A 17,841-nucleotide genomic window follows, 5' to 3' on the forward strand; every position below is an offset into this window, starting at 1 on the left:
AAAAAAAAAGTTAGCGTTGCTGCCTCCAGTGAGAAAGGAGTAGTATTCGATGTCCCGTAAGTCCTCAGACTTTTTCTGGGATGGAAGGTCTGGTACGGGCTCTATTCGGCCAAATCAGAAGCTGCTTGAATAAAGAAGCAGCGGCACCACCAGGATTCATCTCCTGGCGTTAACAGCTGGAGGGGTTGTTAACTTGATGATCCCAAGTCCACGATCATAGATCGCTTCTCGAACTGCCCTGTAGGCAGCAGTCGGCCAGTCAGTGGCGTTTACTTTGGGGTTGCCGGGAAGTAGAGACGAATATTAAAGTGCATACAAAATTTATTGGATATGTAATTATTCTTTTACAAACGCATTAAGTAACTTCTCCCATTTGTGTACGAAAAATTATATCCTACATATCCCCACCCTAGGCCGTGCGGCAACGAGCAAAGCGATCACTGAGGTTCTCGATGACGCGTTCACAAACACTGGTGGGATACCGTTAATAACCCTTTTAATTTCATCCTTCAATTGCTGTGTTGTTTGTGGTTTGTTCGCGTACATTTTTGATTTCACAAATCCCCACAAAAATGTCATAAGGCGTTAAGATCGGATGATCTGGCAGGCCATTCCTGGTTGACAAGCAAAGAGAGAATTTTTTGAGGAAACTTTTCATTCAGTAGAGCTATCGTTTCACGGGATGTGTGACTTGTCGCACCATCTTGTTGGAACCAAAAATCGTCATTTTTTTCCCAATAAGAGGGAAAAACTAATCAGAAAGCATGTTTCAGTAACGGTCGCTGTTCACAGATCATCATCATTTTCAAAACAACTGGCCAGTACGCACACCACACAGTCGTGAGTTGTGGGTACATCTCATTCTCCACAGTCACTCGAGGATTCTGCTTACTGACGTTCGCAACTAGGTGGAAGTGCGCCTCATCTGATGAGAAAATTATTCTTTTTGTGAAGTTCTCGTTCTCCGCCAAGACTCACTGAGCAAATCGATGTCTCTTTCCATGATCTGCACCCTTCAACTCTTGTTTAAGATGAATCTTGTACGCATGCATTTTCAGATCTTTTGAAACGACTCTGTGCAGTGAACTTAGTGATAAATTCCAGTGATGAGCTCGTTGGCGATCCGATCTTCACATTGCCACGCATGATAGCAAAGTTTGCTTGTGTTCCAACTGAACACGATTGTCCTGTTTCCTTAACGTTTGAGACAGGACCCGTGATCTCAAACTTCCGGATTAACTCCCGAATTGATGATTCAGTTGGAGCAGCATTACGTCCGAGTGTCACATGCAGTTCACAAACGGTTGCCGTGGGACTTTCACTGGTTTTGTAATCACAGTTTTTGTCATCACTTGGATAGTTCGCTCAGTTGTCATCTGCTCCATGACAAAAATAAACATCAAATAACAATGCTCACCACACAAAAGCTATTAGGCTACTAATGGGAAGGATCGCACATAACAAACATGAAAAAACTAGGGCTACCAGCCGTCATGTGACAAAATGGCGCAAAATTCAAATTCGTCCTTACTTCCCGGACACGCGCTACTAGAAACAATGGTTTGGTGGTAAACTGTTTCACCTTGACGAGAAACACAACATCACTGTCGTCAGCTGCTTCAGTTTCTGACAAGTACGCAGGAAACTTCTATGTGGACAGTTTGGAAAACCTAGTGCAAAATTATGAACAGTACTTGGAACCGAACGGAGATTACATAGAATACCGAATAAAACAATAGAAAAGCTTTCAATACTCAATAGCCATTCAAATTGTCATAAAAATTATAACAATTGAAAAAGTCTAGAATGATGGTGTTTCCAAAAGCCGCATAGACGCATGAAGGTACTTTACTCGCTACTACCGGTTTCTACGTCCATCTTCAGGTTTATCTGTCAAGAATACAAATAACTGTGCGAAACTTTTGAAATGTTAGAAATACAGAAACATAGTGTTCACACTTAACTAAAAACAATGGTAATTACAATGGTTATATTTTCATAATGTAGATGGTCAATTACAAGAGTCCCAGCATTCGGAAAGTTATCCCAAGTTAAAAGTCAACCACATTGGCGGATTGTCGTATTAAATTGAGTACACCCAAAAGATGTTTATTAAAATGTACAAAGCATGACTGCCAATGAGCCAGGCCTAGAAAAAAGCGGGGTACAAACAAATAATGAATAGGACACTACTTTAAATTGGGATGAAATGCTAAAATTTCGCTAAAGTTTAGAGATAGCACCATGAATACATAGGAAATATCACCCAAAAAATAATACTCTAGTATGGAACCAAAACGTCGAGAACGGAAAAAAATTGAAAATTAGCTTAACGGATAACACCCCTAAGGATATATTACAGGATCTGGTAGACACTAGCTGTAGAAGACCTTTCGACTTCACGCATTGATGTGTATTCTAGGCAGACAAACCTGAAGATACGTCTATACTGACGTGACACCAGTAGTTGCGAATAATGGAACTTGATACAGCTATGCGGCTTTTGGAGACACCTTATCATTCTTGCTAAACTTTTTTAATTGTTAAGATTATTATCATAATTTGGATTGTTACTAAGGGTTGAAAGGCTATTCATCATCTGGATATGCAGCTCCTTGTGTTTGCGTGTTTACCGTGTTTGCAGTTAAAATTGTTGGATGTAAGGTCCGCCAGTTATGCAAAACACACATTTTCCACGTTTACAAACATGTTTCAGCACCTCTGTGCCATGAGTGGGTTTCTGTTTTATTTAATCTGTAATATAAACATTTTTACTAAGTGCTTACAAAATTATGTGGATATTTAGTTCAAACGACAATTCGTCTCATTTTGTTAGTACCTTCACACTCAGTTTGCATGGTTTTTGAGGGCCACTTGTGTATTATTTATTACAGGTAGCTTGTCATCTGCAACCAGACAATGTTGATGAGAAATTTTGTTGGGAATTAACCTATCCTTTTATGATCTAAACGTAATTTAGTTTGTCGCGATATTTCACGCCTATATTCGTTTCTACTTTCGTTTTTGTGTGGCAGGCCCTTTTATTCTCAGCATCATGGTGAGGTATTGTTAAGCATACGTAAACATAACACGCATTTTCACCAAATAAGGTCGTAAAAACACTTTGCACTTCACTAAAACACATTGTAATTGTGGTTGTTGTGTGTCCCAGCCCAGTCCGTGTTCATTTGTTCACCAGTGAGTTTGACGTCAAATTTGAGTTTTGTTTACATTTTATCTTTGTGTGTGTGTGTGTAGATGTTTCAGCTGTTTGCGTTGTCTTTCTTGTAAAGTTCCTTTAACGTGTTAAATAGTGTGCCCTTGCAGAGTGTAGTGTATTGATGCATGACCTGTTTTCCTTCTGCTATTGCCTTCTGTCTGTAGAAGTTTTTCTCAATGGTCAGTCTGCTGTATAGGCTGTGGCTGGGTTTTAGTATTCTCAAGTCTGTTTCTATTGTATCTGGGTGGTGATTGTGGACTATTAGGTGGTCACAATCATCACCCAACTACAATAGAAACAATACTAAACCCCAGTCACAGCCTATACAGCAAACTGGCCAAAACTGCCACATACAGAAGGCAATAGCAGAAGGAAAACAGGTCATGAATCAATACACTACACTCTGCAAGGGCACACTATTTAACATGTTAAAGGAACTTTACAAAAAAGACAACACAAACAGCTAAAAAGGTTACATACACACACACACACACACACACACACACACACACACATAGAAAGATGAAATGTAAACAAAATTCAAATTTGGTGTCAAACTCACCGGTGAACAAGATTACAGTGTGTTTTGGTGAATTGTTAAGTGCTTTTACGATCTTATTTGGTGAAAATGAGTGTTAAGTTTACGTGTGCTTCACAGTACCTCACCATGATGCTGAGATAAAAGGGATTGCCACACAAAAATGAATATAGGTGTGAAATATCGTGACAAACTAAATTACGTTTAGAGCATAAAAAGATAGGTTAACTCCCTACAAAACTGCTCATCAACATCGTTTGGTTGCAGATGACAGGCTACCTGTAATAAATAATACATAAGTGGTCCGGAAAAACAGCCAAGGTGCTAACAAAAAGAAACGAATTGTTGTTTGAACTAAATATCGACATAATTTTGTAATCATTTAGCAAAAATGTTCACATTACAGATTAAATAAAACAGAAGCCCACTGATGATGGCACAGAGGTATTGAAACATGTTTAAAAACGTGGAAAAAACGGTGTTTTCCGTAACTGCTGGACCTTACGTCCATCAAGGTTTGAATGTTTTTGTTGTTATTCACAATGTCTCTAAACTGTAGTTGCTCACACCTGAAAGTTCTTTATATTGTAGCAGATTTGTAGGAAACTGAAACAAGCAATCGAAAATTGTTCTAACGAATATATTTTTTATGACCCTTACGTTTGGAATGCCCCACGTATTTTGCACGGGTCAACTCCATCATTCTAAAGGCAGGTGACATACTAAGACTGACGATAGCTATGTGCCTCTACTAGAACAGCTGAAGTTGGAAAAAGAGTGAGGGTCGTTTCGGCGTAAATATAGCTGAAAATTCGTCACTTGCTGTATTTCTTCATGTATTCTTTGTAACACCTTATCTTCGGTGTTCTGAGACGTGCATTATGAGAACGAATGCATAAGAGTAGCGAGACGTTATGTGAGAGAAACAAATTGAAATACGAACACGAAAAAAATATACGAGTACAACTGATGAAACGTCTCATGGAGTACTGAATCGGTATTTCGATTTTTGTGAAACACCTGCCACTCGCAATCAATAACGGATAAAAAAGATTTGTAACAACCCTGCTGATGACGTAAGCGAATTGCAACGCTAATAGTTTGTATTTGCCAGTTTTCTAAGTATGTTATATTGTGATCATGAGGTTCTGAGGAAACTTCCTAATGTCCGTCACAGTTATGGCTTTTTCCGTGATTTTTATTTAATTTATGGCAAATGTATGTGGATGACTAAGTGAATGTCTCTCCAATCGCAGTTTTATTGCAGATGAGGGTGTTATCTACTACGATGTATTATCTGATATAATAATTCTTAGTTAGGTTTAAACAAACATTCAGGATTACGTAATTGTCGACAGCTGACGCTAAATATGGAGAAACATAATGAAGTGCAATTCATAAAACGAAAAATGTAGCAACTTGTATCTGACTATGTTATTAATGAGACATAACTACTATATCAGACATATCTTACTAGTACTAATGTGTGGGAATAATAAGTAGAACGTTTAAATTAGACCAAGTCGAGGGTAAAACTAATGGCACGCTTCGATACCTTGGTAGGACACTGGGAAAACCATCGGACGTACAGTAACAATAATGCATATAGAACGTAACGCTCCTTTGTGGTTAAACAAAAGAGCACGTTCTCACTCTTCATCACTGTAAGGCTTTAATTGCCAAACGCTTCTTTTTCAATTCTTCATTGTATGTACCCGCCAAAGAAATCCTAAAGGTATAGCCTCTTAGAGATAAATTAAAACTGAAAATAAAAATTTGCCAGCGAACGAAATTACAGCATCAGGTGCTAGAAACCAAACTATTCACTTTTCCTTAACGATACTACCACAAATCCATCTAACGGTCTCGATAACGGAACTCACTCTTGCTACGGAACTTGGCTAGTGGAAGTGACTTACCCTTCTGGGCAGCAGCAACCATAGGCCTCTTATTTTCTTCATTTTCAGCCATCGAGAAGCTTAGAATTCATATTACACATAATTTACCAGAACATATTAAGTTTTCAGAAAAAAGTAGCGCGCTTTACAATGTTTAGAATATAGCCTCGACGACAATTATTATCGTTTTAAACGGGACACCTCTTCCTATTCTTCTGCTATTCAGCGTACTGTATCCATATTGCCACATATAACCAATCTCTGTACAGAGAGCTTAGAAGCACTATCCACCGATATTGTTACTGAGGTCCGACTCAGACACAGCCATCAACATTCTGTTTAACTAAATCATTTTAGGGATACCGCCATTTCGTTATCAGTTGTCTGTTGTGTTGGCTGTTAATAGTCCAAGAAATAAATGTTTTCACTCCATTAAATAAGAGTTTAACCGATGAGCTGTCAATAGATATAATAATTTCAACAAAACGAAAAATTCTGCCCCGTATCATCTCCATTAATCTGATTAATAATCTGAAAATTATATTTGGTTATTAGCTTGTTGTGGTACGATGAGATCCAAGCAAAACAAGCATAGTACGTGGTAGTGGACTGTGGAGAAAAAGTATAAAGTTAACTTATCTCGATTAGTGTACTTGCGAAACACTCTCACTAGTAATCTCATTCATAAGCGTAGGATTATGATGCGGAAAATGTGTGAAGTGAAAGTATTCCCTAAAGTAAATACCCTTGTCGTTAAGGCAGACTACCACACACATAAACAAATATGACGCTGAGGTCCATATGTTGAAAAAAAATGCTGTGAAACTGACAATGATAATAAGATCTTGATGTATTCGTTTTTCAATATAATCTACTTTTAATAAGGAAAATAAAACGCACTGACCATGCGGCAGAGCCGAAATATGTGTGCTATGCATACATCTGCCCAAGAAGTCGTTCAAAAGTTCCGTAGGTGATTTAGACGTTTGTCCTATTGGCGGGCCAGTTCTATTTACGTAGAGAATGTGTACTTGGATTCTGGATTCTCTCTTTTCTGTTCCTTATGTTGAGTTTTTGTTTGCGATTTATGGTGTTTGGAAAACAATACACACATAAAACAATACGTAGCGGAAAATTGGAGCTATAATATTTGCAGAAGCAATAGTGAAATTTCTCAGATTGATATTATGTACTAGACGGATTTATATAGATAAATTAAAGGACCTGTTTCACTCTCAGGTGAAAATGAAAGCACTGTAATTTCAAAGGGCGCTATTATAAATTTCAAACGACAAATTTACAAGTCATTCAAAACTCTACTACGATGAATTAATGCAGCACCAACAATTTGCATAGATGTAAACGTAGAATCGAAAATTTGATAAACATATGTAATTATTTTTTGTAATTGTGTTTTATATTTTTCTGTGTAACAATTTATTTACGTATTATACGCTTTTATGTCTGCATGTCAGCAGTGCAAACCATGTGCCTTTCTCGTCATTCCGAAAGCGTAGGCGTTTCAGCGTAGTGGCCATGGAGGTAAAAAAAGAAGGCGGATGGCACTATGCGCTTACGCTCATGAATTGTGTGGGTAATGCTCGTCTCATCACGATTCCGCAAACGTGATATCATTTTGTCATCACGCGCAGTATTCACGACTACATGATCGGATGTCGACTTTGTGCCAAGGAAGAATATGAATACTGTATTATTGCTCCTCGATTCACTCGCAGCAATTTAATCTGTTCTCTTAGTTTCCTGCCTAACCACATACTCGGAAATCGCTAAATATTTATTTCATCGTTCGTTCTCAGATCAGACTCAATGTAAATAATATCCAATATTGCACAACATACTTGTATTACATTCATAAGAAACAAACCTAACATGTTAACAATGCTAACTTGACAAAAATGTATTTAATAGGATGTGAACCAACAACTTTTGGCTGCAGAAACCACGACATTGTTCATTACTTAACTATGTAATGTGTCGCTCCTGTCTTAGTTATCATATTCTATCTTGAAGCCTTGTATCGTTGATGCGATATTAAGTGACATTTAATGATAATGGTGATGTGTTTGTGATAAACTTTCAATGCTCCATTACATTGAAACGACATACCGAAAATTATAAAACAAGTGTGATTCACTCTTAATTTGTAAATTATTGGCGGTAATAACTCACTCCTAAGAGAGGGCTATTATATAAAGGCATTAACAGTTAATAAATCATTACGTATCTTTTATTATAATAATAATTAAAATAAATCATTCGAGGAATGGCGTGTTTTTATAGTTCTCCAGTATGCACGCTTGAAATGTTGTTTGAGGCTCGTATCGAATGCTAACGATAGCCGATCGCGCGGTCGTCGATGTTGTTTGACGTCAGAAAGACGTCACGTTTCCAAGAATTGTTGTGAAACGAGCGTTACACGGTTTGTGTCTATATCAAGGAAGATCCAATTCAAAGCATGTACTCGATGTCACATTAATCGGTGAACTTTTTTTCCGGTTTTAACGATTTGCACATTTCCCATCTAATTCGTAAAACAATTTGCTGTTACATGTGCGTCCAACAAGTACAATCTTGTAAATTACACACATCGACCCATAGCAGCAACAGATTATTTCGGGCACGACAAAAAATAATACCATCTTTTTTTTAACGACATTGTGTTATCTTTGGTAATGGCTTGGTTTGTTTGAAGTTTCCCTGGTTACAAACACAGTCCAACCTTTCGGCTACTTTCAGTTAAAATTTCTGTATTCCTTCATTTTTTCGTGGTTAGAAAATTTAAGGAGAATCATGCCTACGCCAGAGAAAACTCCACTACCACCTGTTAATAGAAATCGAGGTAAATTTATTTTATTGCCATGTGCCTTGGTGAAACATATACGTTAGGGTTTAGAGCATGTAGACAAACAGAAAATTAATTAATCACGTATTTCAAGGAAGTATTTGAATACTCTCAGAAAATTAAATGCGCAACAGACGTTTTATTACAGGATTTTTTAAATTACCTTTTGAACTATAGGTCATACAAACACGTTTTTATATTTAACAGATTTTCTGTGGCTGTACGGGTTTAACAGTAGATTAATTTTAAGAAAAAAATTGTTCTTTCTTTTCAATTAATATATGAATTTGATGAAGGAAAATTGCCATATTTATGGGTAATGATTGATCATATCTGATTAACTGCTTTAAAGATTCAGTTTGCTGGTTTCAATACAACAAATATCTGAAGAAGACGTAATTTATGTCTCCTATTGTCTGGGCTTTCGTTGCTCCTTCTTGTCATCTAGTGCGTTAGCTTTTGTCTCAGGATCTTCAGAAGGCGATTTTTCGTTAACGATTTTTTGTTAACAAACATTGGTCGAAGATTCAGACACAAAAGACAGCAGGTAATACGTCTCCTATTGTTATTCCGACACAAATTATTTCTTTTATTCGGTACAGACTCAAGATAAAGCTCATGTGTATTATAGAGAGCACAATTTTTTTTCGCTTTAATTGTGTGAAACGTGGTTTTAGAAGGAATTTTTGATTGTGTTTTCCCATAATACTATCCTTTACTGTGCGTCGATACTTAGTATTCGTCTTCCTATTGGCGCCTTGCTTTTGTAAATAGTGTAGTCTTGATGTTGAGTGGACGTCTACTTGTAATTACAGGACATCTGCCACATACCGCTTGGTCAACCCCTATTCCAAAGCGAGAAGAGGTGCAGGATGCTATAGTGTGGAAAATACATTTTGAGAACCGTGGCTGTAATACTACAAGTGGGGTTTACAGAGATTTGTTTGAATCAAAACATAACCGGTTTCGGATTGCTATAAATCTATCAGGAAAACGACGGAAGCTGTAACAAACATCTGTAGATGGATTTGTAAGGAATCCGAGATTGGTCATGGTTTGATTCAACTAAAACTATTTAAACCATACGTGTGGCTGGTAGGTGTTTCACTTATAAACCTTACATTGCAGGATATTTTTTAGTTTCGCTGGTGATCGTTTGGAAGCATTCATGGTAATAGGATAGCCTTGACTGTCTAAGTGGTTTTCAGTTTTTCTGATTCCACTGCTCCTTAGTGTAATCAGATATTAATTAGTACCCCTCCCCTCACCATAATCAATATTAGCATCTGACTAAACTTTAGATTGAAAGAGAACAGTTCTCAGTGCGTCGCCAGCCCTAACTACAACTCCTAACTATCCACAATGAGGAGGGACAATTCTTATAAAATATGCTACCTCTGCACCACCCTTCTCTTTAGCGACACTTGCTTCATCCGTACTCTGCACTCCCATTTAAAATCACCTAATTTAAAATGTGTGCACTACATTTATTGTTTATAAAGCAGTTCACTGCTAGACCTTAGTTCTGAACTGACAGAAATTGGAAGACGTCAGGCTGCCGTTGCTTTGTATCTGACCACCTCCCCTAATAATAATAGTAATGTACAAAGTATGTGTACAGTGAGTGGACAGTGTGATGAAGATGTTGTCCATACATTCGTTCACAACCTGTAACATACACCACATTGTGTCACCGTTGACGTTAATACTGAAAAATTATTGGTAAATCGCAGTCTTATGAAACAGTAATAATAGTGAAGATATTTTAAAAATTTAATAACTTAATAATTTAGTTTCGTAGTCATTTTGTTTTTATCCCTCATGAAATTTTGTATTAACCCTCGGAGTAAGTACCGCCAGGTTGGAAAATAATTTCCTTTCAAATCGTCAGCTTTTACAAACCTTACCGCACGTTTGAGTACAAAGCACAGATTTCTGGCACACTGTTAAATAATTTTGATGTGACGAATAAAGGAAACTCACACAATATTGAACCGCCATTATTCCTGAACTATGTAGGTGGCTGTCAGAAATCTAAAAATGTAAAATAAACAGGTGGACGGTAATTTTTTGTCACTAATGTTTCATAGAATAATTAGCGTATCAAGACGTACTTCCACCGTACTTATTGAATGGTAGTGGTACAAATCTATAATACCTGTGAAATTATTATGCAACAGTGACGGAATATTCTGTTGGCTGCTCATCACATTTTCGATACTGAGGGCATACCGAGGTTATGAATTTGTTGATCTTCAATAATTTACCTTAAGTTTATATTAATTAAATGGTCTACTGTACTTGAACTACACGTTTCAAGTGAGTAAATTCAAGTTTACAATACAAGCTGTCGGCTCATATTCTAAGTGTAAAGGGGCCCACACACGCTCAATATTTATTGCGCAATACTGAGCATTGCATTCATCGTCTGAGAGCGGAATTGACGGTTTGCACAATATGTCGAAGGACCCTGCTGAGGTTTAAAAATATGACACTCGCTCAATGTATTGCGCAATATATTGCATCATGTAAGGGTGGTATTGTGCAATACAGGTCAGAACAAGTCTTATCCTGCCGAACATGCAAACAATTGATACAGCGACGCCATATGAATCTGAATACAACAGGAAAAACAAGTGAAAGTAATCATCTGTTGAAGTGCATTCGGTAATGTAGTTTCATAACATATTTAATACTTGTTCAGTGACTAGCTGTAGAGATATTTGACGAAAGAGTTTAAGTGCAGAGAAATAACACTACAACTGCTTGAAACTACCTGGCAGATTTAGTGTGCCGGACTGAGACTCGAACACGGGACCTTTCGCAGGCAGTGCTCTACCAACTGAGCTACCCAAGCACGACTCACGCCCCGTCCTCACAGCTTTACTTCTGCCAGTACCTCGTCTGCTACCTTCCAAACTTTACAGAAGCTCTCCTGCGAACCTTGCAGAACTAGCACACCTGAAAGAAAGGATGTTGTGGAGACATGGCTTAGCCACAGCCTGGGGGATGTTTCCAGAATGAGATTTTCACTCTGCAGCGGAGTGTGCAGGAGAGCTTCTGTAATGTTTGGAAGGTAGGAGACGAGGTACTGGCAGAAATACAGCTGTGAGGACGGGGCGTGAGTCGTGCTTGGGTAGCTCAGTTGGTAGAGCACTTGCCCGCGAAAGGCACAGGTCCCGAGTTCGAGTCCCGGTCCGTGACACAGTTTTAATCTGCCAGGAAGTTTGATATCAGCGCACACTCCAGTATGCATAAGGTGTAACGAAATCTGATCTGGCTCTGCTGCAAGTTCTCTTATAATGTTAGTGCGGCCGCGTGTACAACGCCTTTTAAGACCCTTTTCCGCACATTGCCACTTCCTCCTGCTTTTCTTCTGCAGCACGTAGCGACTGCAGTCACAATACATGCGAGCTCTACGTCGTCGAGCGCCGACATGTTCGCGACGGTCGCATTTCGCACTCGTATTGCGCAATAATATTTTTCCGGTCTTGGCCTAGCGAATTAACGCAATATATTGATCCGATATTAATGTGCAATAAATACTGAAAGTGTATGGGATCCTTAACATCACACATGACTCGATTGTTTTGTAAACATTTCTTCTTAAGGTAACAGACGTTTAACAATTTGTTGTGGTCTTCAGTCCGAAGACTAATTTGGTGCAGGCCTCCACGCTACTCTGTTCTGTGCAAGCTTCATCATCTCCGAATAACTACTTCAACATACATCCATTTGAACATTCTTACTGTTTTCGTCCCTTGGTCTCCGCCTATAATTTCAGTCCCCCCCCCCCCACACACACACACAGACAGCCGGCCGCGGTGGTCTCGCGGTTAAGGCGCTCAGTCCGGAACCATGCGACTCTGCTACGGTCGCAGGTTCGAATCCTGCCTCGGGCATGGATGTGTGTGATGTGCTTAGGTTAGTTAGGTTTAAGTAGTTCTAAGTTCTAGGGGACTGATGACCACAGATGTTAAGTCCTATAGTGCTCAGAGCCATTTGAACCATTTGAACCCACACACAGACACACTTCCTCTCACTACAGAACTGACAATTCCTTTACCCCTGAGAAAGTGTCCTACCAGTAGATCCCTTCTTTTAATCAAGTTGTACCACAAATTTCTTTTTTCTGAATTAGATTAGTACCACTTCATTAGTTATCCGATCCGCCCATTTAATCTTCAGTATTCTTCCGCATTACCTCTTTTCAATAGCTTCTGCTCTCTTTTCGTCTGAAGTGCTTATAATCCACGTTTCACTTCCATACCGATCTACATTCCGTTCAGATACCTTCAGCAAATACTTCCTGACTCTTAAATTTGTGATAGATGTTACAGATTCTTCTTTTACAGAAATACTTTAAGTGCTGTAGCCATTCTTCATTTTATGTCTTCTCTACTTCGGCAATTTTCAGTTATTTCGCTACCCAAATAGCAAAACTTATCTACTACTTTTTGTGTCTCATTTCCTGCTTTAATTCCTACAGCTTCACCTGAATTAATTCGACTATGTTTCATTACCTTTGTTTTACTTTCGTTGATGTTCATCTTCATCTTATAACGTCTTTTCAAGACACAATCTGTTCCGTTTAGTTGTTCTTCCAAGTCAGTAGCTAACAGATTCATAATGCCATCAGTAAACCTCAAAGCTTTTAATTTTTCCCCGTCAGGCTGCCTCTCCCAAGGTACTGTCAATAGTTCTGAGGGAATGTTAACTACACTAGGAACCTTTTTTCGACTGTCTTTCCCTCCTCTTTCAGATTTTGCTCGCTACTTTATCTTCCCTTTCTATAACGTGAACTAAAAATTTATTTACATCGTATAGCCCCAAAATATATTCCTACCACTTTTAGATTTCTTGTTTAGTATTGGCTTGCATCTCCGGTGTTGATAGACACACAGCTGCTTCTCTATTATCCCAACGTCTCTTTAAGTTTCCTGTAGGCGGCATCTATCTTTTCCCTACTTATGCACTTGTCTACATATTTGCATTTCTCATCTAGCCATTCCGACTTCGATCTCGTGCGTCATCCAAGGATTTCTACTGGGCTTTGTCTTTTTCCCCAATTTACCCTCTCCGCTGCCTTCACTGTTTCATCTGTAAAGGCTACGCATTCGTATGCTATTGTGTTCCTTACTCCTTTTTCAGTCAATCTTTGCTCCTTTTGAAACTTTCAATAACGTCTGCTTGTTTCCACTTATCCAGCTCCCACCTTAATGTCCTAATTTACCCCAATGTTGGAGAATTTTACTCTAGCTGTAAGACATTCAGTATAATTCATGTACGACGGGGCCTACTTGGTTTTCTATGTCTTGCACGACAATATTTAACACAAATGTTTAATCAGCTTCTGACTCGTGGAGGACATCCACTCCATGACCGCTCGGTCGTCTGATTTAAATCCCTTAAATGTCTGCCTATGCGGATCTTCAAAGGCATTGATATATTCTAAGCCCATTGAATGTTCTCGTACTATTTTTCCTGCGTATTGTTTATGTTTTAATGAAGTAGATGCAAATCATCATTGGGTAATAATTATAGCTGTATTTCAACATCAATTTTAGTTGTCGTAGCCTTAGTTTCATTACTTTATGCGTCCGTGATTTCATCTGTGGCGTCTTACATATTGGAGAGAAACAGTTTCATTTTTCTTTTCGGATAGCTCAATTTAGAATAGCGATACATTTAACATTTGTTCGATTTGTCAAGTGTGTTTCACAAGTCTTGGAAAACTTCAGATTGAGATCAAAGTTTGAAGTCAATGTGTATGCAGCTTCATACTTAGTTGCACGTATGCTATGCTGTTTGCAACTAATTTATAACTTTTAAGAATTTCCTCCCCCCTATGCTCCATTTTTTCGTGGGAGCCCTACGAACAACAGTTCACAAATCCGTTGTAAACTGATTGTATGTTATTCATCATTTTAATCAATAACAACATCAAAAATTAAACCATTCCTGGTCTGTTCCGCCCTCAAGTATGTTAGTGCTCTGTTTGTCTTGTCTTTGCTCCACGATCTCCTTTCTTTTAACTCATAGTTCCATAGTGATTTTGTTCTTCTGGTTTCTTGCAGTCTTCTTAAAAGCTTTTTCCACTTTTTCTGTACTTCATTGTTTCTTCATTCATTTTAAATATACTACTTTTCTGATATTTTCATCTCTCTTCCTATCAAGTAATGTGTAGTCAACTACAGCGCTCGGAAACCTCATCCCTGGACTTTCTCTCCCTTTGACCTGTCGATTAGTAAGTGACTTTAATCCACATCTAAGCAACAACGTTAGTACTTTCATTCGTAATATAGTGTAAGTAACCCATCTCTTCCACTATTTTTAAAACGTCACTTTATTTCATCAAATAGGTACTGGTATTTCAGTAGCTTTGTAGTTACAACATCGTTTGATTTGTCACTATGTCATACCCATGCTTAGGGAATCTGTTAACTTGCCCCATTACTTTGTTATTAATGACTGCATTGACCGTAACGGATTCACATTTTCTGCATGCCGTCACATTTGTTTTTGATGTAGAAATATTGTAGACACTTATCAGTCTCACAAGCAGGTACAGCCTAGGTTGTAAATCATCTTCTGTCTCTCCTAAAATCACATGGTTCTGCAAAAAGCATATTGTCTCGAGTGGCGATATTTTTTTAAGTATTTGGTAGTCATTTATTTCTAAGTCAACATTTAAATTAAAGAGAGTAGGAGAAGAGTCCACCGTTGCGCATTTCAGATTGCGTCACTCTATTTAAAAATTATAATAAATGTTCTGTCATAGATACTTTTCATTACTTTTGCTAAATGTAGCTTTGTCTGGTAAGACTACAAATAATTTCTGCAGATTTCAATGCTGGGCTATCAACAAGTGTCAGCGTGCGAGCTGTTCAACGAAACATCATCGATATGGGCTTTCGGAGCCGAAGGCCCACTCGAGTACCCTTGATGCCTACATGACACAAAGCTTCACGCCTCGACTGGCCCGTCAACACCGACATGGGTCTGTTGATGACTGGAAACTGGTCGGATGAGTCTCCTTTCACATTGTATCTAGCCGATGGACGTGTACGGGTATGGAGAAAACCTTGTGAATCCATGGACCTTGCATGTCAGCAGGGGACTCTTCAAGAAGGTGGCGGCTCTGTGATGGCGTGGGACGTGTGCAGTTGGAGTGGTATGGATTCCCTGACACGTCTAGATACGACTGTCACAGGTGACTCGTACATAAGCCTCCTGTCTGATCAACTGCATGCATTCACGTCCATTGTGCATTCCGACGGACTTGGGCAATTCCAGGAGGCCAATGTGACACTCCACACGTCCAAAATTGCTACAGAGTGGCTCCAGGAATACTCTTCTGAGTTTAAACAATTCCGCCGGTCACCAAACTCCCCATACGTGAATATTATTGAGCAAATCTGGGATGCCTTGCAAAGTGCTGTTCAGAATAGGTCTCCACCCCTTCGTACTGTTTCGGATTTATGGACATCCCTGCTGGATTCATGGTGTTCGTTCTTTTCAGCACTACTTCAAACATAAATCGAGTCCATGCCACGTCGTGTTGCAACAATTCTGCGTGCTCGCGGGGGCCCTACACGATATTAGGCAGGTGTACCAATTTCTTTGGATTTTCGGTGTAAGAGCATGTGTTATTTAAACGATAAGTATCATCTGTTGATATTCCGTTTCTTTAAGCACTCGTGCTTTGTAACAAAATTGTAGCTAAAAATAGACCGCTCATAACAGTAAATACAAGTTGTGCTGATCTTCCGTCAGCAGACTGGTTTGATGCAGCTCTCCACGCTATTCTGTCCTGTGCAAGCTTCTTCATCTCTGAATAGCTACTGCAACATATATCAATTTGATCCTGCTTACTATATTCGCCCCTTTGTCTCCCTCTACAATTTCTACTCCTCCCCTCCCCCCGCCCCTCCCCTCCACACCCACACATATACTTCCTCCCACTACCAAACTGACAATTCCTTCTTTCCTCAGGATGTGTCCTATCAATCTATCCCTTCTTTTAGTAGCAAAATTCGTCTACTAATTTTAGCGTCGCAACTGCTAGTCTAATCCTCTCAGAATTGCCTGATTTAATACGATTACATTCCAGCAGCCATATTTTGCTTTAGTTGATCTCCATGTTATATCCTCCTTGAGAGACACTGTTAGTTCCGTTCAATTACTCTTTCAAATGCCTAGCTGTCTTCGGCACAAGTCAGAGTACTATTTCTTTTCCCTGAAATTATAATTCATTATCCGGATTTTTCTTTGGTTTCAGAATAACAGCTAAACAGAAATACGTACTTTTAACTTAGTAAATGCCGGTCCAAACTGCAGATCCAAAAGAATGGCGGGGAATATGTACTTTGCTTCGTAGCGTCTAGTTTTGCGTCTTGCTTCCGCTCGAAGACTGCCACATTATTCCGTGTACAGCGAGTCACTTGCGCGGACCGTTTGGTAACACGTGAAGCCACATCCTGTGGCTGTCGTCGGTATTACAGAGTTCAATATAGGGCCCATTAATGCTGCATTTAATTTCTCCACCACCTATAGGTAATTGCAACAAGAGTTTAAAACCTTACAAATGTATCTTCCATTGTTTTCACAAATACTTAACCACTACAGAACTTACAGCATCACATCCCGGGACCTTTTCATTTCTTAGTGTTGGTGAAGCTGTATTTAATCCATTTGTAGTAATTTGATCTACATTAGTACTTATATCTGCTGTTTTACCCTCTCCAATTGGATTTTGGGCCATTCCACGTCAAATCACCCAGAAATTTTAGAAAATGACACCCATCGTCATGCAAATCCTTGAAATTTTGAGCAGTAGAAGTTTACTTAGATATATTCACATTTACAAAATGTAAATGTTGCAGGTCAATTACTTTTTCACTTATGATAAAAAGAAGTTGTATAGATTCAGGCTTTCATAGACGAGCTCCTTTATAATTTAAAAATGCAATAGTTCCTACAGTTTTTGCAGTGGAAGCTTGATTTTTTTTAGTTAAAGAGGAATTTTTAGTTTTTTTTAGTCCTCATCAACGTCTCAGAAAAACTGTAAATAATTTCTTTTAAACAGCAACCAAGCATGGACATTATAATTTTTTAAAGTATTGCCTCCTCATAGATACCTTTGAAAATTTTTCCATATTGTTATAAATATTCCATTATGTCACACAAAAAGAATCAGTTTGTAGAAATAGTGGGAAGTGTGAAAAACAACATTATTGTAAAAGAAATATTGAAATTGCTAATTCATGACTACCATGTCACCAGTAAATTGCTGAAGTTGGCTACACTGGATTTCCCTAGG

The 17,841-nt window shown here is 38.6% G+C and overlaps 2 protein-coding genes across 2 annotated transcripts in view; one reads left to right on the forward strand and one right to left on the reverse strand.

Moving 5' to 3' along the window:
* The window catches only part of LOC126365796 (outer dense fiber protein 3-like), a 52,628-nt gene extending 46,713 nt beyond the window's left edge, over window positions 1–5,915 (reverse strand). The window contains exon 1 of the mRNA XM_050008378.1: window positions 5,678–5,915. Within this exon, the coding sequence (XP_049864335.1) occupies window positions 5,678–5,729 (52 nt within the window). The 5' untranslated portion in view covers window positions 5,730–5,915. The remainder of the gene's footprint in view (window positions 1–5,677) is intronic.
* Window positions 5,916–8,308: 2,393 nt separating this feature from the next.
* Window positions 8,309–17,841, forward strand: part of LOC126365795 (outer dense fiber protein 3-like) — a 50,752-nt gene continuing 41,219 nt past the window's right edge. The window contains exon 1 of the mRNA XM_050008377.1: window positions 8,309–8,516. Coding sequence (XP_049864334.1) covers window positions 8,468–8,516 — 49 coding nt within the window. The 5' untranslated portion in view covers window positions 8,309–8,467. The remainder of the gene's footprint in view (window positions 8,517–17,841) is intronic.

The sequence above is a fragment of the Schistocerca gregaria genome, chromosome 4 (assembly GCF_023897955.1).
Source record: "Schistocerca gregaria isolate iqSchGreg1 chromosome 4, iqSchGreg1.2, whole genome shotgun sequence".
In the NCBI taxonomy this organism is placed as follows: Eukaryota; Metazoa; Arthropoda; class Insecta; order Orthoptera; family Acrididae; genus Schistocerca; species Schistocerca gregaria.